This window comes from Mauremys reevesii, linkage group 7 (genome assembly GCF_016161935.1).
Source record: "Mauremys reevesii isolate NIE-2019 linkage group 7, ASM1616193v1, whole genome shotgun sequence".
NCBI lineage: Eukaryota > Metazoa > Chordata > Testudines > Geoemydidae > Mauremys > Mauremys reevesii.
Genome location: NC_052629.1, coordinates 81,535,107 through 81,561,061, shown reverse-complemented (window position 1 = coordinate 81,561,061; position 25,955 = coordinate 81,535,107). Strand labels below are relative to the sequence as shown.

The window sequence follows — 25,955 nt, the reverse complement described above, 5'->3', positions numbered from 1 at the left end:
TACTGGCACACGAAACCTTAGAGTGAATAAATGAAGACTCAGCACAGCACTTCTGAAAGGTTGCCGACCCCTGCCTTAGAATCATGAACTCTACCATTTCATGATCACTTTCACCCAATTTGCCTTCCCCTTTCAAATTCTCAACCAGTTCTTCTCTATTTGTCAAAATCAAATCTAGAACAGCTTCCCTCCAGTAGCTTTCTCCACCTTCTAAAATAGAAAATCGTCTCCAATACATTCCAAGAACTTGTTGGATAATCTGTGCCCTGCTGGGTTATTTTCCCCAACAGTGTCTGGGTAACTGAAGTCCCCCACCAGCACCAAGTCCTGTGCTTTGGATGATTTTGTTATTTGTTTAAAAAAAAGCCTCATCCACCTCTTCCTCCTGGTTTGGTGGTCTGTAGTAGACCCCTACCATGACATGTTTTTTTTAATCCCTTGTTTTCTACCCCTTTTATACTTACCCAGAGATTTTCAACAAGTCTGTCTCTTATTTCTATCTCAACCTCAGTCCAAGTGTATACAGTTTTAATATACAAGGCAACATCTCCTCCCTTTTCTCCATCTCGCTCTATAGCAGAATCATACATGTTTTAATTCTAGTTTGTAGGTAAAGATGCTAACTACTCAAAAGGGATTCACAAAAAGCACAGTAGAATCCCTTCTGCCTACATAATACTGGCAATGTATTCTAATGGAATGTCACCCCATTTTTTAACTGCATCCAAAGAAGTGGGTTTTTTAGCCACAAGAGCCTATGCCCAAATGAATCTGTTAGTCTTTAAGGTGCCACCGGGCTCCTCGTTGCTTTTACAGATTTTTAAAGTTATTGAGCATGTACAGTATGCCATTTTCAACTATGAAATGAAAATATATTTAAAAAGTTATCTTTTAAAATGGCAAACTGTTCTAGATGCATGTCAAAATGGTTTCTTATTTCATCCCATTCATTTAAACCCAAACAGGGTATTTAACATGCCCAAATCATTTTTTTTCTCTCTGGCTTAAACTGAGCACTAATTTAAAGTATAACCCCTTGTCCTTTTCAGCTGTAGATCTCACAGTGCTTTACAAAGGTGAATTGCTATCATTAGGCCCATTTTACAGAGATGGAAACTGAGGTACAGAAATAGCCAATTTTTCCTAAAGAAGGGTGTCTATGTGTTTAATATATGGAGATATACCTATCTCCTAGAACTGGAAGGGACCTTGAAAAGTCATCAAGTCCAGCCCCATGCCTTCACTAGCAGGACCAAGTACTGAGTTTGCCCCAGATCCCTAAATGGTCCCCTCAAGGATTAAACTCATAACCCGGGGTTTAGCAGGCCAATACTCAAACCACTGAGCTATCCCACCCCAGTGACTTCAGACCCCAGGGCATTAATTTCTAGTGGTGCTAAGCCTCCACAGCTCCCACTGATTTTCAATAGAAAGACTCATCAAGAAATGAGTCTGCAGCAACGTGTAGCCAACAGTAGGCATATTTCTCAAAGGAAAATGCAAGGCCACTCCATTGACTTCAAAGTTGGACCCATATACATAACTCATCTGTAAGTATAGCTATCCATCAATTTTACTAACTAAATCTAAGATGAGAGAGCTTGAAAATCCATTCATTTACTCACCATTGAAAGTAAAGATTTCTGTGATCAGTGAAAAGTCCTGGGCCATTAATAAAGAATTTTAGCTCTTGTAAAACAAAATTCTAGTCCCCATAGATGTGAAAATCACATTTGTAACCTTCCAAATACGAAGCAAAAGTCTTCCAGTCTATATCTACAATGCTACATTTAGGAGCTGTGAATCACCTGTTTCAGCTCCACTGCAGGTAGTAACAGTGAAGGCTGTAGTGTAGATGGGAATCAAGTGCTTTATCACAGTGCCATGACAGAATCGAATAAAAGTAATCTTACTGCTGCTGTTGCCCCATCATTTTCAAGTCCTAATTTTTCTGGGTTTTTTTTTTTAAGTTTTATACACTCATTCTATTAAAAAATAAATAAAAAAACCCAAAACCAACATCACCTATCCCAGGGCAGAGAAGGTTCTCTAATCTCCAGACACACAATTACAGTATTTTCAGCTACTGCTCAGAGCTCTGCCGAGCAGCAGCACAGCCAAGCACATAGGAATCTCTGATCAACTTTACTTTTGCAATGAAGAAAATTGTGGACAGCAGCAAAGCTAACAAAGAATGTCAATTTCACTCAGCAGCTTCTACCTGGGGGAAACCTGAGCATCAGCAACACTGGGTGGCTGTCTTCCCCACCCCGGGTCTTTCACATCAGTGCTTTAGCTGGTCACTTTAGCACTCTGGCTAACAGGTATACATTAAACCCGTGCTAGTCTCCGCCCTTCCTGAACCCGCCTTTTCTCCCCGACAGGCTCCTCACCTGGGAGAGCCGATAATCTCAGGGGATCGATCCCTCCTGTTCCACCCGCCCAGTCCCCCAGGGCAACACCCCACCAGGCAGCGCTACGGCGAGGCTAAGTACCACCCACGGGCACGGAGGGTCCTGCAGTTGCGCCTTCGCACCCCCCCCCCACTCACCATCCACCCTCCCCACTCCGCTCCCCCGGGCGGCCCGCCACTCACTTGCCCTCCTGGCAGTCGTAGAGCACGATGGAGTCGTCGTCGCTGCTGGAGATGACGGTCTCGCCGTTGGGGCTGAAGTCGAAGCAGTTGATTTTGTCCGAGTTCTCGCGGAAGACCTTGGCCACGCGGAAGCTCCGCAGCACGTTGTCCGTTAGCTTCATGCCGCGAGGGATGGGGCGGCGCGAGCGGGGCCTAAGGAGCCGGCCGGGGCCCAGCGGGAGCCGGGCACGGAGGACGCCGGTGAACGTGAGGAGCCGGGCGGCGGCCTAGAACCCGCGGGGCCTGCGAAGCAGCGAGAAAGGGAAGCCGGGCGGGAGCCTGGCGCGCGCGGGTCTCCGAGCGGGGGCGGCGCGTCGCTGGCAGGCGGATTCGGCACGGGCGGGCAGCGCCCTCAGGCGGGGTCGGCTCAGGCTGCGGAGCGGCGGCCCCTGCTCATTGTGTCCGCCATCTTCCTGCTACAGGGACAGACCCTGCCGCTCACGGGGGAAGAAGGGGGCCGGCAGCAGGGCATTGTGGGGCGGACGAGGGGGGGATCTTGTGGGAGAGCGGAGGAGCAGCGCATTGTGGGATTGGTGAAGCGCGAGGGCTGAAGAGGGGCAGTGCATTGTGGGATGCCGAAGGGGAGGGGGGCACTCGGAGAGGGAAGTGAAGGTGCAGTGCATTGTGGGATAACGGAGGGGGGACGTCACACACCGCCGGCTGGACCTGGCGGCCATTTTGTGTGTGGCAGCGGGCCCTGCTCCTCCCCCAGCAGCTGCTGGGCCCGGGCCACTAAGCCCCCTTTCGGCCTCATAAACTAAGCTACCAAGCGCCCCCCCACACCTTACAGCTAGTCTATCAAGCTTGCCCTCCGTCTCAGCTGCTCAGACCCCTTCCTGCACCATAAACTAGGCTACAAGCCCCTGCCCCAGGCACACTGCAAACTAGGCCACCAAGGTCCCAACCCTGGGCCACTAGGCCCCCTTCCTTCCCCATAAACTGGGGCACCAACCCCCCCCCCCAAATTGGACCACTAAGGCCAACTACCACCCCACAACCCTGGGCCACAGAGCTCCTGTCCCCCCCCGTCCCTCAAGCCAGTCACCTCGCAGCCCCATCCACCAAGCCTCCCATCTCTCACCATCAGGAGTTGGTTCAATAGAGGATATTACCTCAGCCATCTTGTCTCTGGAACTCAGGAGTCAGACATGTTTGCTGCCTTCGAATAGACACTTGGTCCTCCATATTCAGATGTAGCCACTGATTTGGGGGGGCCTGGCTGAAGTCAGTGGGAGCTGTGGAGGCTTAGCACCACTAGAAATTAATGCCCTGGGGTCTGAAGTCACTGGGGTGGGATAGCTCAGTGGTTTGAGTATTGGCCTGCTAAACCCCGGGTTATGAGTTTAATCCTTGAGGGGACCATTTAGGGATCTGGGGCAAACTCAGTACTTGGTTCTGCTAGTGAAGGCATGGGGCTGGACTTGATGACTTTTCAAGGTCCCTTCCAGTTCTAGGAGATAGGTATATCTCCATATATTAAACACATAGCCAATTTTTCCTAAAGAAGGGTGTCTATTTCTGTACCTCAGTTTCCATCTCTGTAAAATGGGCCTAATGATAGCAATTCACCTTTGTAAAGCACTGTGAGATCTACAGCTGAAAAGGACAAGGGGTTATACTTTAAATTAGTGCTCAGTTTAATCTGTAATCTACCCTAGTTACAGTGGGTTTTTATGCCTGGTAATTTGGTAAAATTCAGACATATCAGTGTGCTTTTATTTTCCAACTAACAATTTAAGGTGCGGGGGGAGGGGAGAGACTTCAAACTACTGTCCTGATTTCATTCTTGCTTACCTTAGGGTAACAGGTAAAGGAAAGGAGGCTTCACACTACTGACATGATGTCATTTCCAGCCACCATGTTGGAAGCTGACAAGATTGCAGCAGGAAGTTTCTTCTGAGGATAGCAACAAAGAATCCTGTGGCAACTTATAGACTAACAGACGTTTTGCAGCATGAGCTTTCGTGGGTGAATACCCACTTCTTCGGATGCAAGCCGGATGCATCCGAAGAAGTGGGTATTCACCCACGAAAGCTCATGCTGCAAAACGTCTGTTAGTCTATAAGGTGCCACAGGATTCTTTGTTGCTTCTACAGAAACAGACTAACACGGCTACCCCTCTGATACTTCTGAGGATAGGATGTTCCCTATAGTTGACTTATATGTACAGAATCTTCTGGGCTATTGTATCTCTGTGATCTTCACAGACTAATGGCTTGATTCACTCTATTTACCTTCCTTCTCCTTTACAAAAAACATATAGAGCATTTGCCTCTTTCCTAGGGCCTGATCCAAAGCCCATTGTGGACTTGGATAATGCTCCTAGTGCTCCCATGACAGATATCACAGTTATGATGCAACATAGTGATGCCATGAAAAAACAAAATAACTTCTTAATGTAATGTGTTCATCATGTGACATTCTGAAGATGTGATGACACTTTTCTGGCCTGACACACTTTTTAGGACATGCAAAATGATGTTGCAATCAGGATGTGTGATTGCGTGGGTAAAATAGCTGCAAAATTAGAACTGTTTGCACTGGCAACTCCAAACACTGAAAGAGCCGCTCAAACTGTCCAGAAAACCACAAAGAAATCTACAGAATGTCTACGGAAGTGGTTCCCAAACTTTAACAACCTGAGAACCCCTTTCACTAAAATGTCAAGTCTCGTAAACCCCCTCCTAAAATGAATATTTCCAGAGATTTTCTCCTTTACCTGAGTATAAATTATAAAAGCAGTGATCTTGGAAATATAAAATTTGTTTTAATGACATGCTTATTACACGCTATTATTATTTATCATTACAGTATTTTTATTACATTATGAAAACAGCAACATTCTTCCAACATCTCACTTTCGTAGCTTTGAATAAGCCTGTTATAAGACAAGGCTCCTATGTTTCATCAAGGAGTATCAGATATGAAACAAGCATGAAGGAATTTAAGAAGCCAACTTAAAGAGTTCCTCCTACACAAGCATTCAGGTCTTGAGCAGTCCAGGCAAACAATGCACGTTACAACAAAGCTTAAACTTGTTCTTCATAATAATTTAAAAAACAATACTAGCTCCCTATTTAATTTTAAAAACAGCAATAAATATCCACCTCCCTTTCCATTTCTTATAAGGAGTCTTGAAGTTTAATTTTCCTCAGTGTGATAGATATGCTTGCTTTGATCTACTTAGCTCTTGGAAGTCCAGGGGCTCTGGGCTGCTGGCCCCATGGTGCCTGGGCTCCCTAGGGACAGCTCTGTCCGCCATTAGGGAATTTTTTCCTGAGAACCCCCTGTACCATTTCACGAACCCCAGTTTGGGAACCATTGGACAGAAAACACATATTCTGAGTTTTAGGAATTTCATCCCGATCGCTTTCTTGACTGTGGTCATTTGTATGTAAACCAGGCAGTTGCAGTGTGACTCAGACCCACAACCTTTATCACACTCTCAGCAGGGCTATTTAAATATAGTTACAAACTTGGGCTGCTTCCTCTTCCAGTCTTCTTCCATCATCTCTAAAATAAGTAGAACCTCATTCTAATCTCTTCCCAGGTCTATGTTAATGCAAGTCCATTGATTTCAGGAGTTACTCCTGGTTTTTACCAGCATGAGACCAGAATCAAGCCTTTAGAAAAATATAAAATAGAAACAGTACAACTTTCTAATCCCAAACATTGGAAGCAGGAAATAGAAGAGGAGTCTTTTTGATCACATTAAATACTCTTATTGTGTTGACTTCAGCTAGAAGTTTCAGAGTGGAGTGTATTAGGAGTTTCAAAGGGAGAGAGTTGACTAGAAGTCTAAAAGAGGATTATTATTTATTGTTTGTATTGCAGTAGCAAGTAGGGGCCTTGGTCATGGATTAGGTTCCCACTGTGCTTGGTACTGTACAAATAACAAAGAGGCCCCATCCCAAAGATCTTACAATGTAAGTATAAAGAGGCAACTGTGTCAGCCGAGACAGTATTTATTTCCCATCTGCAGCTCTTTTATTACAATATTGTCAGTTAACTAATGTAGAAGCGATGGTGATGTCACAAAGATTTATGACTTTAGGGGCATGAGCAGCAGGAGTAAAAAATGAACCTTTAAGAAGCACAAATCTAAGCTTCATGTAAATATCCCTATAAACAGTATGCCGGAAGATACATGTCAGCAGGAGAATGGTTTCAACTGGAATGTTTTTTCAGAGATTTCCATGAGGCAGCAGCACTTTAACAGCAAATCCTCTGTGTGTTTGCAATAGGACTGTGTATTTAAAGCCCATAATACAGCCAGTTAGTTTGGAGTTTGTATGTGTTTTATGTTCTTTTGATATTTCGGGAAGATATTCAGGTGGCATAACAATAGGTCATAGGTTCTCAACTTTTGTTTTTCTGAGCCCCTCTCTCCTCCCACATGCTATTAAAGCTCTGGGGCCTGGGGCCCTCAGGGCTTCATCTGCAGAGGGGTCTTGGGGTTCTGGGCTTCAGCCACAGGGAGGGGGGGTAGGGAGGCACTCAGGCTTCAGCCACAGGGTACCAGGGCTCTGAGCTTTCTGCCCTGGTTTGCAGACCCCCGCTTGAAAACCACTGTGTAACAGGGTTCACGATCTACCCCTCTTCCTGGGGCCCACTTGCTCTTCACAATAAGGCTCAGAGTCTTCAGGGTTGTGCAACACCCGTGTCTTTATTTACTTACGGTGATCCCAAGCTTTACAGACAGAGTCAGCCTTCAGCTATGAGGTGTCCAGCTTCCTGACTGATTGACTTTTCCCTTACTGCCCCTTGCCTTTATAGCCCTTGGCTTGTCAGGCCAGCAGGTGTTGCCAGTCCTCGGGCTGGCATCAGGCCTTTTCCATCAGCACCAATCTGCTTTCCTTGATTGGAGCTGACTGGGCAAGGGCTAATTAGGTGCTTTTGCACCAGCACCCTGCTATATACCTCCCCCCGTAAGACAATGCCGGGCCTGATCTTGCTCGGCCCCTCTTTTCTCGGCCTCGGGTTTTACTCTGGGGATGGCCTCCCTGCCCATCTGGGTGGTCCCCGGGCTCAACCCTGTGGGGTTTTGGCATGCCCCACCCACAAAAGGTGCATTGGGTAGGGGGTGGGCCACCCCACAAGTCCACTTCCACCCAAAGGTTGTCATACCAGTCGCAACCTTGGGCAGGTTGCCCCAGACGTTCTCTTTCCTTCCCTGGTGAGGGAGACGGATTGACACCAACTGCCCCGAGGCTGCCCTGTGTCTCCAGTTTAGGGCCACTGCCTATTGGAGTTTGAGCCTCCCCCTTTTGGGTTCCTACACGCTCAACTTTCTTTGGCTTCTCTTCCTCTATCATGGGGATTCCCTCCCCTGGGTGGTCCCGTCCTGGGACCTCTGTTCCCTCTTTGGTCCCTCCCATAGGGTTCCTATCCTTGCTGTGTTGTCTAGGATTCCTATCATTTTCCTCTTGAGGGAGTGGGGGATCCCTTTTCTCAGGGTTTTACTCTTGCCTCCTCCCTCCATGTTCTTCCCTCTTGCTTTCTCTGTTGGTCTCCTCCCCATGCCCTCTTTCCCTTTTGGGGTGGGGTTCCAATCCAGCCGCGGGGTAGGGCAGCCTCTCTATTACCCCCACTCACTTCCAGGCAAACCTTCCCTGCGCCTCCAGGGGTACCAGGGCCATGGGACAATACTCCCCATCCCCGTGGATGCATTCCACCAGCATCCTTTCTCCAGGGACAAGCCAATGCGGCTTCACCAAGCGCCGCTGTATGAGGGAGCGGGCTGAGGCCATATCCACTAGATTCCTCTGGGGCTTTCTCCCAACCCACATGGGGATGGTGGCTATTCCACGCCTCTTCTTCCACCCCGCAACCTTGGTTCAACCACAGAATGCAGCAGCCCCACAGTTCATCACCAGGCAGTCATGGCTCTTATGCCCCAGGTGTCCACAGCGCCAGCATACAAGCTGTCCCAGGGTGGCTAGGGGTTCCCTTGTGCTCCTCTTGTCGCTTGTCCGAGCAGGATGCTCACGGAGTTTCTTGCCTCCCTCTGTGTCTCGCAGGGTCCAATGCTCCCTCGGGGGGAAAACTGCCTCTGCATATTCCTCCGTCCTTTTGACCGTGGCTTCTCCAGTGCCAGGCTGATGTCATCGCACCCAGACCCGCATGCTATCAGGGAGGCACTGCACGAACAGTTCGAGGATCACCTGATCCATAATCTGCCCCATTGTTTGGACGTCGGGCCTGAAACACTGCGTCACTCAGTTCGTCAATTTCTGGGTGAAGGCCCGGAGGAGGGAAATGAACACACACACAAAGAAATGTAAATACAAGCAGAATCCCATTTATCTGCTCTAATTGAGACCACGGCCAGATCAGATAATCAAATATTCGGATAATTCAGAGAATGAGAAAGTATGAGGCTGCAGCACCATCTAGCGGCCACAGGTGAGATCTCCCTCTTCTGGACCTGCATGTTACTAAATCTCCTCAAACACCCCTACCACACATATTTTCCTTTAACATCCTCTTCTTGGCACATGGTGTTGTTTCATCTTTAGAGCATTATTACCCCCCATGGCCAAAGTTTGCCAAAGGACTATTAATTATTTAGCATCCAAAAACACACAACATGCCCTGAAGATCTTACAGTCTAAGGCAGGGGTGGGCAAACTTTTTGGGCCAAGCGCCACATCTGGGAATAGAAATTGTATGGCAGGCCATGAATCCTCACAAAATTGGAGTTGGGGTGTGTGAGGGATGAGGGCTCTGGTTGGGGGCATGGGCTCTGGGGTGGGGCTGGAGATGAGGAGTTTGGGGTGTAGGAGGGTGCTCCGGGCTGGGACTGAGGGGTTTGGGGGGTGGGAGGGGGATCAGGGCTGGGGCAGGGGGATGGGGGGAGGCTCAGGGGTGCAGGGTCCAGGTAGCATTTATCTCCTGGAAGTAGCGGCATGTCCCTTCTCCGGATCCTATGCGGAGATGCAGCCAGGTGGCTCTGCACACTGCCCCGTCCGCAGGCACCGCCCATGCAGCTCCCATTGGCCATGGTTCCCAGCCAATGGGAGCTGCGGGGGCGGCGCTTGGGATAGAGGCAGAATGCACTACATGTAGGAGCCAGAGGGGAGCCATGCCGCTGCTTCCGGGAGCTACATGGAGCGGCCACCGACCCTGCTCCCTGGCTGGAGTAACGCATATGACATGAGTTTGCTTGTGGCATTCACGGACATCCTCATCACTGTGGAACACTGCTTTGGGGCTCAGGAATCAAGCACTGAGTGGTGGGATCACATCGTCATGCAAGTTTGGGATGACAAGCAGTGGCTGCAGAACTTTTGGATGAGAAAAGCCACTTTCGTGGGACTGTGTGAGGAGCTCACCCCCACCCTGCGGCGCAAGGACACAAGATTGAGAGCTGCCCTGACGGTAGAGAAGCGGGTGGCTATTGCAATCTGGAAGCTGGCAACTCCAGACAGCTACCAATCGGTCCCTAACCAGTTTGGAGTGGGAAAGTCGACCATTGGAATCATGTTGATGCAAGTTTGCAGGGCCACTAATCGCATCCTGCTCAGAAGAACCGTGACTCTGGGTAACATGCATGACATTGTGGCTGGCTTTGCACAAATGGGTTTCCCTAACTGCAGAGGGGTGATAGATGGGATGCAGATTCCAATTCTGGCACCAGCCCACCTAGCCTCCGCGTACGTTAATCAGAAGGGGTATTTCTCTATGGTTCTCCAAGTGCTTGTGGATCACAGTGGGTGTTTCATTGACATTAACGCAGGCTGGGCCGGAAAGGTGCATGACGAATGCATCTTTTGGAACACTGGCCTCTTCAGGAAGCTGCAAGCTGGGACTTTTTTCCCAAGCCAGAAGATCACTGTAGGGGAAATCGAAATGCCCATTGTGATCCTTGGAGACCCCGCTTACCCTTTAATGCCATGGCTCATGAAAACCTACACAGGGAGCCTTGACAGCAGCAAGAAGCAGTTCAACAACAGGCTGAGCCGGTGCAGAATGACTGTGGAGTGTGCTTTTGGCTATTTAAAGGGCCGCTGGCGCGCTCTGTATGGGAAGCTGGACCTGGCCGATGACAGCATCCCCGTGGTTATATCCACGTGCTGTACCCTCCATAACATTTGTGAAGGGAAAGGTGAACGATTCACTCAGGCATGGAACTCGGAGATTCAACACCTGGAGGCTGAATTTGAATAGTCAGAGAGCAGGGCTATTAGAGGGGCCCAGCATGGGGCTGCAAGGATTAGGGATGCCTTGAGGGAGCAATTTGAGGCTGAAAGCCACCAGTAATGTCTGGTGCCCTGCACGGGAGTGAAGTGCAGTGGTTCCAATGTTAGTAGGAATCTGTGTTTGCTACATGTGATACACTGACTTGCAATGCCTCTTTCTTTCCTGGGCTAAGGTATCTTTTACTTTATGCAATAATAAAGAATGTTTTCAAAGCCAAAAAATTCATTTATTGAAAAGAAACACAACTGCTTGGGAAACAGAAAGGGCAAGGGGGTGGAGTGGGGAACTGTACAATCACAGATTTGCGTATGTCCTGTCTGGAGTGCTGTGCAATGAGTGCTGCACTTCAGGATGGCTATACTGCATGGTGATAAGGGTGCAGTGGGTAAGGGTCGTAGTTTTCAGGGTGGGTGGTGAAGCTACAGGTGTTGGAGGCAGCTGGTGGTGATAAGAAGCCAGATGTTGGGGGAAATGGGTTGGAGGTGAAATGGGGGCACAAGGGAAAGAGTTTTGGAACAAGGGCTATGGGGGGGGGGGCACGGTAGTGCTCCGCCTGCATGTCTATAAGTGCCTGGATAGAGTCTGTTTGGTGCTCCATTATGCTTATCAGCCGATCCGTGCTTTGCTGCTGGAGCTCCGCGCTTTTGTGCCGGCACTCCTTGTTCTGCTGGCGTATCCTCCTTTCACTCTCCTGCCACTCCTGCACTTTTTGATTTTCATTACTTGAATGTTGCATTACTTCATGCAACATGTCTTCCTTGCTTCTACATGGCCTCTTCCTGATTCTTTGGAGTCTTTCAGCTGGTGATAACATGGACGGCTGAGATCTCAAGGTTGCATCTGTAAAGGCAAAATGCAACACTTAACAGAGGCAGCATTGTTCACACCAGACAGAGCAATGATTCCCCCATACTTAAGGGCAAGCACAGTCTACACAATAGCATAATTCGCCCATCCCAAAGCAAGCGCACATAACCCACGGGAGCCCCAAAATGGTGAGTAAGCACAGGGTCAATCATGACTGATTGTTTCACGGCCGTACTGTCCTTTGGGTTTCTGTGCCAACAGCGGCAGGGGCCCCTATACTGAACACTGTCCCCACATTTTCCACAGGAGTTCATCCTGGAAGATATCTCACTGCTGAGGATGACCTGAGAAGCAAGGGAGGGTCTTCTACTGCAATGCAGCTTCTGCCCTGGCCCATATGCAGTTTGCCTGTGTACAGCAATGGTCCCTCTGCCCCTCACGGCACAGTGGCGCGGACATGTTAGCCTTACTGGGACAAGGACCACAGTGGCTCTCCCAAGAAACCTGCGCAAGCGCATTGCCCAAGTTCAGGATGAGACCTTTGAGGAGATCACTGAGGCCGATTACTGCGATGTGAGAGAGCACATCAACGCCCTATCTAGGCATGCTTGCAGCCCTAATCCTCCTCGCCCCAAGAGCCCACACCAAATAACTTCCTTCCCAAAATAAAAGCCGCTTACCGGGAACCTTCTCTGATGTTTGTCTTTCCCCAAGCACCAGCCGCCGTGACTGGCTACCTTCCTCCTCCTTTCTTCTGGCTTGAGAACAGCTCCTGGCTGAATGCATCTAGGGATTCTGGGGTGTCTTCCTCCTCCTCAGCACTCTCACTCCCACTTTCCTCCTCCTCCTCCTCCTGCCTTGTTGAACTGGGCTCTGAAGTGTCCATGGTGGTACTCAGAGTGGAGGTGGGGTCACCCCCAAATATCGCGTCCAGCTCTTTATAGAAACAGCAGGTTGGGGGTGGGGGGGCAGCACCGGAGCGGCAGTTTGCCTTGCGGGCTTTGCTGTAAGCATTCTGCAGCTCCTTCACTTTAACCCTGCACTGCAGAATGTCCTGGTCATGGCCCCTTTCCATCATGTCCCTTGATATCTGCCCAAAGGTATCGTAATTCCTATGGCTGGAGTGCAGCTGGGACTGGACAGCTTCCTCCCCGCAAACACTGATGAGGTTCAGCACCTCACCATTGCTCCATACTGGGGATCTCCTGGCACATAGAGGCATGGTCACCTGGAAAGATTTGCTGAGAGCTCTCCACATCTGGCTGAGCAAACAGGAAGGGGATTTTCAAAATTCCCAGAGAATTTAAAGGGTGGGTCTGACGGTTTCTCACCTGAGATCAAAGTGATGACCAGAGTGGCTAGAACTGGCATTGTGGGACACTTCTGGAGGCTGATCAGAGTGCATTAACAGACCAAGGCATCCACACTGGCGCCGTGGCGCTCCAGCGGGGGCGCATCAAACGTTATTCCACTCGCTGAGGTGGAGTACCAGGAGCGCTCTAGCCGTGGAGTCAGAGCGCTCTACATGCCTTGCCAGTGTGGACGGGGAGTGAGTAGTGCACATGGGGCTCTTTTATTGTGTACTAACTCACAAGTGTAGCCAAGCCCTTAGTCTAAGCCTTCTTCCTAAGCTTGGCTGTTTATAGGATTTCTTTCCATTACTTTCTCTAGCCTAGGTTTTTAGTTCACATATAGGGCATGGCTACACTTGCAGATGTGGAGCGCTTTGAGTTAAACCAGCCTTCGTAGAACACAATAGAGAAAGTGCTGCAGTCTGTCCACACTGACAGCTTCAAGCGCACTGGTGTGGCCACATTTGCGGCACTTGCAGCAGCATTGGGAATGGTGCATTATGGGCAGCTATTCCAGCATGCAAGTGACTGCAACATGCTTTTCAAATGGGGGTGGGTGGGGTGGAGTGAGACAGGGAATGTGTTGTGTGTATGTGGTGTGGGGAGAGAGTGCGTTTTGGGGGGGCTGAGAGCATGTCAGCATGTTGTCTTGTAAGTTCAGACAGCAGCAGACCCACCTTCTCCCCCCCCCCCCACCTCTCTCTCTCTCACACAGCATTTCACAGAAATGGTTGCTTTGTCTCGGAGCAGATAAGCAGCCAGCTGTCAGAAACAGAACTTTCAAAGGGCACTTCCGCATATTCAATTCAAAACAATGACAAGAGTGGCCACTTAACTTAAGGGGATTATGGGACATTTCCGGTGGCTGATCAGAGTGCAGTAATGCAACACCTCGTTCACATTGGCGCCGCAGTGCTCCAGCAGGGGCGCAGCAAGTGTTATTCCACTCGCCAAGGTGGAGTACCAGGAGCACTCTAGCCGCAGAGTTAGAGCACTCCACATGCCTTGCCAGTGTGGATGGGGAATTAGTGCGCATGGGGCTCCTTTATTGCACACTAACTCACAAATGTAGCCAAGCCCATGGTCGTGTTCTCCCCCTTTATATCCTGTTTGGAGATAACTGTACTTGCCTGCCAGCAGGTCTCAGCAGTACTTACCCTGAATTGTAATACAGGGTTTAAACACCTGAGCCTCGTGTGAGGCAACAAAAGAGCCCCTGCATTTCTATAGAGTGTCTTAGGGCTTGTCTATACATACGGCACCACAGGGGCACAGCTGCAGCGCTTTAAGTGAAGCTGCTACTATGCTGACTGGAGAGCTTCTCCTGTCAGCGTAGTGAATCCAGCGCCACAAGAGGCAGTAGTTATGTCAGCAAGAGAAGCTCCCCCATTGAAATAGCGCTGTTACACCTGGGGTTAGGTCGCTAGAACTACGTTGCTTGGGGTGTGTGGATGTTTCACATCCCCATGCAATGTAGTTATACCAATGTGTGTTTGCAGTATAGATCTGGCCTAAATCAGGCACCCTATTAAAAGCCTATTGAAAAACCTGAAATAATTAAATGATGAAAACCTGCTCTTACATTTTAAGGCCCAGATCCTCAAAGGCATGTAGGTTCCTAACTTCCATTGAAATCAAGTTTTTAACAGGGCACAGGAAAATGATTCCCCTGGCATGTTTTAATTTGCAGGAACCAGGCCCTAATTATCTCCTGTTGGCCCAAAAGGATGATTTATCAATACCATCAGAAGGTGATTTACTTAAATACCTACAATACTTAGCCAGGTTTCAGAGTTAGGTAACACTGTGGGTCATGGAGTGATATTCTGTTACTCCCTTTTTCTCTCTCCTTTCTGATAATTGGAACTCAATCTGTCAATTTACACAATGTTGGAATTTATCTGGCAAAATGACAGCTTTAGATTATGGACAATGCCTTTACAAAATTGGCTAATTGATAGTAACAAAGGTTTAATTGCTGCTGCTTGTGTAATATTGATCAAATGCAGTTGGTGCCTCTATTGCACTTATATAGGCTCAGATCCACAGAAGTATTTAGAACTTTACCGTAGATCTTAAATACCTTTGAGGATCATTCTATGCCACTGTTGTGGCATGTAAGATGCAAATAGGCACATACTGAAGTTTACTCAGATGAGTAGTCCTATGGACTTCAATGGGACTATGTAGCGGGGCAGTTACCCTGCTCCTGGGATAAAAGGAGTGAGAGCAGCTGAGGGAAGCTGGCTGAATAGCTAGCCATGATAAGAGGGCGGTGAGTAAGGAGCTGTGAGAGTCTCACTCCAACCCTGGAGTGAGAAGGACCTCGCTGCCTGGGAGAGACAGGGTACCTTTGACAGAGCAGTGCTGTGGAAGGGACAGGATGAGTGGGGAGCTCAGGCCTGACTACCTCCTAGGCTGAGGCCTGGCAGGAAGGCCTCAGGAGGTACTGGAGCTGCAGGGAAAGGCAGCAGGTCCAACCCCCTAGCCAATGATGAGTGGCCATTGCAGACTGCAGTTTGACCCTGAGTAAAGGGGCTAGATGCAGTAACCACTGAGGCAAGGTGGGCATAGGGGAGCTTGGGGTTCCCCTGAGGAGGGCAGCACCCCAAAGTAAGGGGCACTGAGGTCCGGGAGAAACACAGGGCCAGAGGTAGTGGAGATGAGGAAGCTGGTACAGGTAGGGAGAAACTGGCCAGCAGGAGGCACTCTGAGGCTGGAAAGAGCTAATTCCTAGACTGACCAGGAGAAGGCACCATGGGGGTGAGTGCGTGCTGTGCTATAGACTTTACATACATATATTCTAGTGTGTAAAGTTTCTCATGTGCATAAGTATTTGGAGGATGAGGGCCTTAGTGATTTTTCACCATGTGTTTTCCTTATCCCATCACTTCATAACTAAAGGCTTGTGTGAAAAACCTGAACACTAGGACTCAACATCTTGATTTCTTCATGAATCCTAAATAAGATTAGGACAAATATATTTAAAAAAACCCAACAACTTGCCACTTTTGCAGTATGGCTATAGTTTAACAATATTTCTAAAGTTTATAGAAATCTCTCACTGGAAGGTGCCAGTGAAGTGCTAAATAGTAAAGTATGTTATTATGATCTAGTAGGCTCTGGGTTTCTGTCCCACTGGGGAAAGGCGCGCTCTCTCTCTCTCTCTCTCTTCTATCCTAGTCTGATTTTTCTCTTTCAGAACTTTATGGATCTTCAGCTTGCTGCATATGACTGCTAGCGTGAGAGGTATTTCGTAATAGAAAGATTTGAATATAAAAACAGTATTCTCTCTCAGCAACATGAGGGGCAGTAACCACTCTGCCTTTGAACAGGTAGTGCTTATTACTCATTAGGGCCCTACCAAATTCATGGTCCATTTTGGTCAATTTCATTGTCATAGGATTTTAAAAATTGTAAATGTCATGATTTCAGCTATTTAAATATGAAATTTCACAGTATTGTAAGGGTCCTGACCCAACAGGAGTTTGTGGGGGCGGTGTTGCAGGAGGGGTTGCGGTACTGCTACCCTTACTTTTGTGCTACTGCTGGCAGGGTGCTGCCTTCAGAGCTAGGCACTCAGCCAACAGCTGCTGCTCTCTGGCCACCCAGCTCTGAAGGCAGCGCAGAAGTAAGGGTAGCAATACCACAACCCCCCTAAAATAACTTTGACCTCCTGCAACTTCCTTTTGGGTCAGGACTCCCAATCTGAGAAACACTGGTCTTCCCCCATGAACTCTGTATAGTATAGGATAAAAGCACACAAGATTAGATTTCATGGGGGCATATTGGATTTCATAGTCCGTGATGTGTTTTGTGGTCATGAGTTTGGTAGGGTCCTATTAATCATCATGTAACCCTTCTGCCAGGTGGAGCCAGTAGCAACAAGAGCCAGGTTCAATATCTAGGGGGTTCTTCTTAAGAATACAACACAGACCTGGCTCAAGCCCCCACCCAGTTATCTGGGAAAATGAAACACCACCCTGGGCACCTTTAAGAGGTAATACTTCTCCTCTTGCAAGCACTGAGTCAGTATATAGCAAATAACTTTTTTTTTTTTAAAAAGGGAAAGGAACTAGGCGTTAATTTGGGGAAACACTGCAAGCATGATTCACAAGCATATGCCCATAAGCAAAACACCCATCCCAAAGTATGGGGAAAAGGCATGGTGGGAGCAGTGCCTAGAGGGAAAGAGGCATGAGCGGGGAGGGCCATGGTTCAGGCCCAGGGGCGGCTCTAGACACCAGCGCGCCAAGCAGGCGCTTGGGGCAGCCGTTTCCCGGGGGGGCGGCATTTGGCTCCGGTGGAGCTCCCGCCGGCATGCCTGTGGCAGGTCCACCGGAGCCCGGGACAAGCGGACCTGCCGCAGGCATGACTGCGGCGGGTCCCGTCTTCCCGCGGCTCCGGTTGAGCTCCCGCAGGCATGACTGCGGCAGGTCCGCTCGTCCTGGGCTCCGGTGGACCTGCCGCAGGCATGCCGGCAGGAGCTCAACCGGAGCCGCGGGAAGAGGGGACCCGCCGTGGGACCGGGGAAGGGCGGCGCAGCGCTCCGCGCTGCTTGGGGCAGCCCGATTTCTAGAGCCGCCCCTGTTCAGGCCCCAGTGGCTCACACACTCTTCTAGGGAGCTTCGGATGCTCCTGGTTGCAGGGAAGGAATCAAGCAATGCCTCTGCTGCACCATTCTCTGTGGTGCTGCCTGCTGCTGCCACCATGCCATTATCCACTCTGCTGCTAGCCACCACACAGTCGGTCACTCCATCACTATGCCATCCCCTGCTCCGTCACTGCATCGCTCTACTGTAACCTCTGCACTGTCTTGAAGTCCCACCACTTAACACAGCTCTCAGTGATGTCAGCTGTTAGTGTGGGGGCCTCGCTAGTAGTGCGGACTGCTCAGTCTCTTTCATTGGAGACACTCCCCAACAGCACATGTAAGGTTTAGAACTTAGAGCTGGTTATCAGTGATTTCAGCACTAGTGATCTGTAACAAACCAGAAGACTCCCAAATGAGTCTAATCAGTGGAGACCAAAAGGACTGAACAGCATCTAGCACTCTTTGGGCAAAGACCACACTACCAAGTACAAATACACCTCCCCACCCATTCTTCCTCCCCTGGTCTTTGGCACCCCTACCTGCTGTTTAGCAACTGCAGTTCAATGGAGGGTGACTCATACAACAAGGGCAGTGGTTTCCCCAGGAATTGAAATGGGGGTGGGGTGTTTGAATTTACAGGGGGGGAGGGTGTCAGGACCGATGAGATATATAAAGGAGATATGAATAAAGTAAATGTTTTGTTAGGATAATGCAAATTTAACATAAGGATAATGCAAGTTACACCAAAACATAACAGGTCTAGATTTCTAAAAACATAATTTAAAAAAAAAATGTATTTAATTTAAATTGACTTTTGAAAAGTAAGCCATCATGGGATAAGAGGGAAGGCCTCTCGTGGATCAGTAACTGGTTAAAAGATGGGAAACAAAGAGTAGGAATAAATTATCAGGTTTCAGAATGGAGAGAGATAAATAGTGGTATCCCTGGGGGGTCGGTACTGGGACCATTACTGTTCAACATACTCATAAATGATCTGGAAAAATGGGTAAACAGTGAGGTGGCAAAATTTGCAGATGGTACAAAACTGTTCAAGATAGTTAAGTCCCAGGCAGACTGCGAAATGTTACAAAGGGATCTCACAAAACTGGGTGACTGGGCAACAAAATGGCAGATGAAATTCAATGTTGATAAATGCAAAGTAATGCACATTGGAAAACAATCTCAACTATACATACAAAATGAAGGAGTCTGAATTAGCTGTTAACACTCAAGAAAGATCTTGGAGTCATTGTGGATAGTTCTCTGAAAACATCCACTCAATGAGCAGCGGCAGTCAATGATTCCCAACATTCTGTTTGCTTTTTAAAAAAAAACAGAAGTACTTGTGGCACCTTAGAGACAAACAAATTTATTTGAGCATAAGCTTTAGTGGGCTCCAGCCCACTTCATCGGATGTAGCCCACAAAAGCTTATGCTCAAATAAATTTGTTTGTCTCTAAGGTGCCACAAATACTTCTGTTCTTTTTGCGGATACAGACTAACACGGCTGCTACTCTGAAACCTTTTCTTTTTAAAGAAAGGGATAGATAATAAGACAGAAAATATCATATTGCCTCTACATAAATCCATGATATGTGTACACCTTGAAAACTGTGTGTAGATCTGGTCACCCCATCCCAAAAAAAATATTGGAAATGGAAAAAGTACAGAGATGGGCAACTAAAATGATTAGGGGTATGAAACAGGAGGAGAAATTAAAATGACTGGGAATTTTCAGCTTAGAAAAGAGATGACTAAGGGGGGATATGATAGAGGTCTATAAAATCTTGACTGGTGTGAAGAAAGTGAATAAGGAAATGTTATTTAATCCTTCACATAAGACAAGAACTAGCAGTCACCCAATGAAATTAATAGGCAGCAGGTTTAAAACAAACAAAAGGAAGTACTTCTTCACACAACATAAAGTCAATCCGTTGAACTCTTTGCCAGGGGATGCAGTGAAGACCAAAACTATAACAGGATTAAAAAAAAGAACTAGATAAATTCCTGGAGAATAGGTCCATCAGTGGCTATTAGCCAGGATGGGGAGGGATGCAACACCATGCTCTGAGTGTCCCTAGTCTGTTTGCCAGAAGCTGGGAATGGGCAACAGGGGATGGATCACTTGATGGTTACCTGTTCTGTTCATTCCCTCTGAAGCACCTGGCCTTGACCACTGTCGGAAGACAGGATACTGGGCTATATGGACCATTGGTCTGACCCAGTATGACCATTCTTTTGTAAAAATTAATTATACTAATAAAAATGTTGAGTACAGAAACTCCCCAACATAATGACCTCTCAAGATAGCAACAATGTGAGATAACAACCTTGGCAAATACTGCATTTTAAAAATTGTGGCCTACTAGGAAACATATTTATATAAGTTTCCATTCCCCGTCACAAATCTAGCATTCTGGAGCAAAGTCACTAAAATATAGTCCAACAAATGAATGTTTTATTTAACATGCCTCTTATTTAAGCCATCAGAGGTGCTTTCGTGTGAGTACACCTCCCAGGTGGGGGGCAAGAAGGCACCTTACTCGTTCCTCCAGCTGCTCACTCTTTGCTCTGGCCACGGCTGTTCATTGTGGCACCGTTCACTCCACCTCTCAGTTGCCAATGGCCCTACGCAGTCACTGTCTACTGCCACCTGCCACTGTGACCTCTGTGAGTTGGTCTCTTGAGGTTCCACCCAGCTCTCAGTGATTTCAGCTGAGCTCTCAGTGGGGGAACCTCGCTGCTAGTGCAGTCTGGGCTGTCTTTTACACAAAAACACTGTACTCACAGGAACACTGTCCCCACAGCAGGACTAAGCACTTAGACCTGATTATCAGTGATTTCAACTGCAGTGGTCCCTTAACAGGACAAAAGACTATCTATGGAGCCTAATCAGCTCTGTCTTTAAACAGTGGAGAGGGACAGGTCCCCACCCTCTCTTTTGATGCCCTCAATCAGCACAAGCTAAGTACAGTTCTACTTCCCTTTATTCATACAATAAGAACAACAACATTTCATTCCCAACCCCACCTCCACCCCCCCGCATTCAAGTGATTTGTAACCCAACCCCAGCCAAAATCTATCACTTGGGCAACACAGCTCTGTTTGCTGGATACCTAGGTAGATTAGGTGTGAATATAAATACAATCTGGTCCTGAAGCCTTCACCCCCAACCTCATCATTAGCTGTCAGGGAGAGCTCATTTAGAGTTTGCTTACAAATCATCATTTGAAATTATTAGGTTGCCAACCTCACTGAAATGAATGCACTGACATTGTCATAAAACACAACATCTGTATAAGGAAACTAGTCCGTGTTCATACTATTCAAATCTATTATACTTTCAGATACATGTATTTTATCATACACTGTATATGCTTTTAAAGTGTGTATTAATGTTTCAATTTCAATTCAAATTTCCAAACAGTCACTAAATTGGCATGTTTCAGAGTAGCAGCCATGTTAGTCTGTATCTGCAAAAAGAACAGGAGTACTTGTGGCACCTTAGAGACTAACAAATGTATTTGAGCACAAGCTTTCGTGGGCCCACTTCATCGGATGCATAGAATGGAACTTATAGTGAGGAGATATATATACACACATACAGAGAACATGAAAAGGTGAGAGTTGCCCAACCAATGCTAAGAGGCTAATTAATTAAGATATGCTATTGTCAGCAGGAGAAAAAAAACTTTTGTAGTGATAATCAAGATTGTCTTAAATGGGCTGTTTGACAAGAAGGTGTGCAGATACTTAACATGGGGAAATAGATTCAATGTGTGTAATGGCTCAGCCATTCCCAGTTTCTATTTAAGCCTAAATTGATTGTATCTAGTTTGCATATTAATTCAAGTTCAGCAGTTTCTAGTTGGAGTCTGTTTTTGAAGCTTTTCTGTTGCAAAATTGCCACCTTTAAATCTGTTACTGAATGGCCAGAGAGGTTGAAGTGTTCTCCTACTGGTTTTTTAATGTTATGATTCCTGATGTCAGATTTGTGTCCATTTATTCTTTTGCCTAGAGACTGTCTGGTTTGGCCAATATACATGGCAGAGGGGCATTTCTGGCACATGATGGCATATATCACATTGGTAGATGTGCAGGTGAATGAGCCCCTAATGACGTGGCTGATGTGAATAGGTCCTATTATGGTGTCATTTGAATAGATATGTGGACAGAGTTGGCATCGGGCTTTGTTGCAAGGATAGGTTCCTGGATTAGTGTTTTTGTTCTGTGGTGTGTGGTTGCTGGTGAGTATTTGCTTTAGGTTGGGGGGCTGTCTGTAAGCAAAGACAGGCCTGTCTCCCAAGATCTGGGAGAGTGAGGGATCATCTTTCAGGATAGGTTGTAGATCTTTGAGGATGCGCTGGAGAGGTCTTAGTTGGGGGATGAAGGTAATGGCTAGTGGCATTCTGTTATTTTCTATGTTGGGCCTGTCTTGTAGTAGGTGACTTCTGGGTACTCTTCTGGCTCTGTCAATCTGTTTTTTCACTTCAGCAGGTGGGTATTGTAGTTTTAAGAATGTTTGATAGAGATCTTGTAGGTGTTTGTCTCTGTCTGAGGGATCGGAGCAAGTGCGGTTGTATCTTAGAGCTTGGCTGTAGACAATGGATCGTGTGGTGTGTCCTGTATGGAAGCTGGAGGCATGGAGGTAAGTATAGCAGTCAGTAGGTTTCTGGTATAGGGTGGTGTTTATGTGACCATCGGTTATTAGCACAGTAGCGTCAAGAAAGTGGATCTCTTGTGTGGATTGGTCTAGGCTGAGGTTGATAGTGGGATGGAAATTGTTGAAATCATGGTGGAATTCCTCAAGGGCTTCTTTTCCATGGGTCCAGATGATGAAGATGTCATCAATGTAGCGCAAGTAGAGTAGGGCTGTTAGGGGATGAGAGCTAAGGAAGCTTTGTTCTAAATCAGCCATAAAAATGTTGGCATACTGTGGGGCCATGCGGGTACCCATAGCAGTGCCACTGACTTGAAGGTATATATTGTCCACAAATGTGAAATAGTTGTGGGTGAGGACAAAGTCGCAAAGTTCAGCCACCAGGTTTGGCATGTAACTAGTTCACAAAACTGGGGGGGGGGGGAAATCAGGGGGGTGTAGGGAAATCACTGAACAAGGGTGACTACATTTTATTCTTCTTTGAGTGCTTGCTCATATCCATTCCAGTTAGGTGTGCGCGCACTGCGTGCACACTCGTTGGAAGATTTTTACCCTAGCAACACTCGGTGGGTCGGCTGGGCGCCCCCTGGAGTGGCGCCGCTATAGTGTCAGATATATACCCCTGCCGACCCATCCACCCCTCAGTTCCTTCTTACCGCCCATGATGGTCGTTGGAAGTGTGGAGAGCGGCTTTGCTGACCTCCACATCCCTAGCTTCTCGTAGTTATTTACTCTTTATCATGTATATAGAATCATAGATTCATAGAATTCAAGATCAGAAGGGACCATTATGATCATCTAGTCTGACCTCCTGCAAGATGCAGGCCACATAAGCCGATCCACCCACTCCTGAACTAATTCTCTCCCTTGACTCTGCTGTTGAATACTCCAAATCATGATTTAAAGACTTCAAGTAGCAGATAATCCACCAGCAAGCGACCCCTGCCCCATGCTTCGGAGGAAAGCGAAAAACCTCCAGGGCCACTGCCAATCTACCCTGGAGGAAAATTCCTTCCCGACCCCAAATATGGTGATCAGCTGAACCCCGAGCATGTGGGCAAGACTTTCCAGCCAGACCCTCTGGAAAAGGCTAACAATATCCCAACATTGACCCTTTGTACTAATTACCAGTGTGGCACGTTATTGACCTATTGACTAAACCCGTTATCCTATCATACCATCCCCTCCATAAACTTATCCAGCTTAATCTTAAAGTCATGGAGGTCCTTCGCCCCCACTGTTTCCCTCGGTAGGCTGTTCCAGAATTGCACTCCTCTGATGGTTAGAAACCTTCGTCTAATTTCAAGCCTAAATTTCCTGACTGACAATTTATATCCGTTTGTCCTCGTGTCCACATTAGCACTGAGCTGAAATAATTCCTCTCCTTCCCTGGTATTTATCCCTCTGATATATTTAAAGAGTGCAATCATATCTCCTCTTATCCTTCTTTTGGTTAAGGAAAACAAACCGAGCTCCTCAAGTCTCCTTTCATACGACAGGCTTTCCATTCCTCGGATCATTCTAGTGGCCCTTCTTTGTACCCGTTCCAGTTTGAATTCATCCTTCTTAAACATGGGAGACCAAAACTGCACACAATACTCCAAATGAGGTCTCACCAATGCCTTATATAACGGGACTAGCACCTCCTTATCTCTACTAGAAATACCTCGCCTAATGCATCCCAAGACCGCATTAGCTTTTTTAACGGCCACATCACATTGCCTACTCAGTCATCCTACGATCAACCAGGACTCCTAGGTCCTTCTCCTCCTCCGTTACTTCCAACTGGTGCGTCCCCAGCTTATAACTAAAATTCTTGTTAGTCATCCCTAAATGCATAACCTTACACTTCTCATTATTGAATTTCATCCTGTTACTAATACTCCAGTTTACAAGGTCATCCAAATCTCCCTGGAGGATATCCCGATCCTTTTCCGAATTGGCAATACCTCCCAACTTCGTGTCATCCGCAAACTTTATCAGCCCACTCCTACTTTTGGTTCCGAGGTCAGCGATAAATAGATTAAATAAAATCGGACCCAAAACCGAAACTTGAGGAACTCCACTGGTAACACCCCTCCAACCCGACAGATCACCCTTCAATACAACCCTCTGCAGTCTCCCCTTTAACCAGCTCCTTATCCACCTCTGGATTTTCATTTCGATCCCCATCTTTTCCAATTTAACCAGTAATTCCTCATGCGGTACCGTATCAAACGCCTTACTGAAATCAAGATATATTAGATCCACCGCATTTCCCTTGTCTAAAAAATCTGTTACTTTCTCAAAGAAGGAGATCAGGTTGGTTTGGCACGATCTACCTTTCGTAAAACCATGCTGTAATTTGTCCCAGTTGCCATCGGCCTCAAGGTCCGTAACCACTCTCTCCTTTAAAAATTTTTCCATGACTTTGCATACTACAGATGTTAAACTAACAGGCCTGTAGTTACCTGGGTCACTTTTTTTCCCCTTCTTGAATATAGGAACTATATTAGCTAATCTCCAGTCAAATGGTAAGTAGTTCAAGTTCTTGTAGTTATAGTTAGTTTTAGTACGTATTTTCATAGTTAGTGTATATAGTTAAGCGGGGGATTGGGGGAGTAGCCCCCTTTCCTCTGACCCGGTGCGGGCTCATGCCCAAGGCACCGGGATTTAAACCCTGCTCGGCGTGCCAGAAGCCGATGCCGGTGGGGGATCCTCATGACTCCTGCCTGAAGTGCTTAGGAGAATCCCACCTGACAGACAAGTGCCGAATTTGCAAGTCGTTCAAGCCAAGAACGAAGAAGGCACAGGACTTCCAACTAAAGCAGTTCCTTATGGAATCGGCCCTTAGTCCCGTGGTGCTGGCACCGACCGCCCAACAGACCGCATCGGTGAGGAGCACACCTTCGGCACCAGATCGCTCCGGTACCCGAAAAGGACTCCCGGCACCAGCATCTGCCGGCATCGGCTCCCTGGCACCACTCCCTTTCCCCGACGGGGAAATGACGTACTGCTCCAACCCCATCCTCGCAGAAGGAGCAAGCATCAAAGTCCGTCCGTCGGACCCCAGTAACTGCTGCGGCACCGTCAACACCGGCACAGCAGTTGGCAGCTCCTCCTAGCGCGGCACCGTCGATTCCGGTACCGCAAGGGCCGTTGAGTCCGGTGCTACATAGCTCCCCGGCTCACACTGTGGTCGAGCTCGCTCTCCCTTCTACGCTGGAGACCTTCTCAACGGCAAGAGAGCTCATCGCGCTGACGGAGTCGATGCAGCCTCAACCCCCGGCACCGCCGGTGCGGGTTATCCAAGCCATCGGCAAGCTGGCCCTCATAAGGCCTCCAATGTTGGTCCACCGCAGAGATGTCTTTCCAGGTCTAGGTCTCGGAGACGTTCCTGCTCCCGCCGTTCCCGCTCCCGGCACCACTCGCAGTCCTGGCACCGCTCTCCATCGCGGTACCGGTCGTACTCGCAGAGACGTTCAAGATTTCGGTCACTGGACAGATACTCCTGGTACCGATCCAGCTCTCGGTACCGATCTCAGTACCGTGCGTCCCGCAGTCACTCCCAGCACAAGGACTTGAGATCCCGGTCGACCTCCCGGCACTGGCACGGTAGAAGGTCCTGGTCTCGTTCGCGGCACTGACAAGACCAGTACCGCTCACCGGTACCGCCCCGGGACCGAACGTCAGCAACAGCTGTACCTTACCAGAGTCTCTTGGCCC

The 25,955-nt window shown here is 47.9% G+C and overlaps 1 protein-coding gene across 1 annotated transcript in view; it reads right to left on the bottom strand.

Moving 5' to 3' along the window:
- WDR82 (WD repeat domain 82) overlaps positions 1-3,171 on the bottom strand; it is a 36,373-nt gene extending 33,202 nt beyond the window's left edge. The window contains exon 1 of the mRNA XM_039547019.1: positions 2,597-3,171. Within this exon, the coding sequence (XP_039402953.1) occupies positions 2,597-2,757 (161 nt within the window). The 5' untranslated portion in view covers positions 2,758-3,171. The remainder of the gene's footprint in view (positions 1-2,596) is intronic.
- Between the last annotated feature and the right edge of the window lie 22,784 nt (positions 3,172-25,955).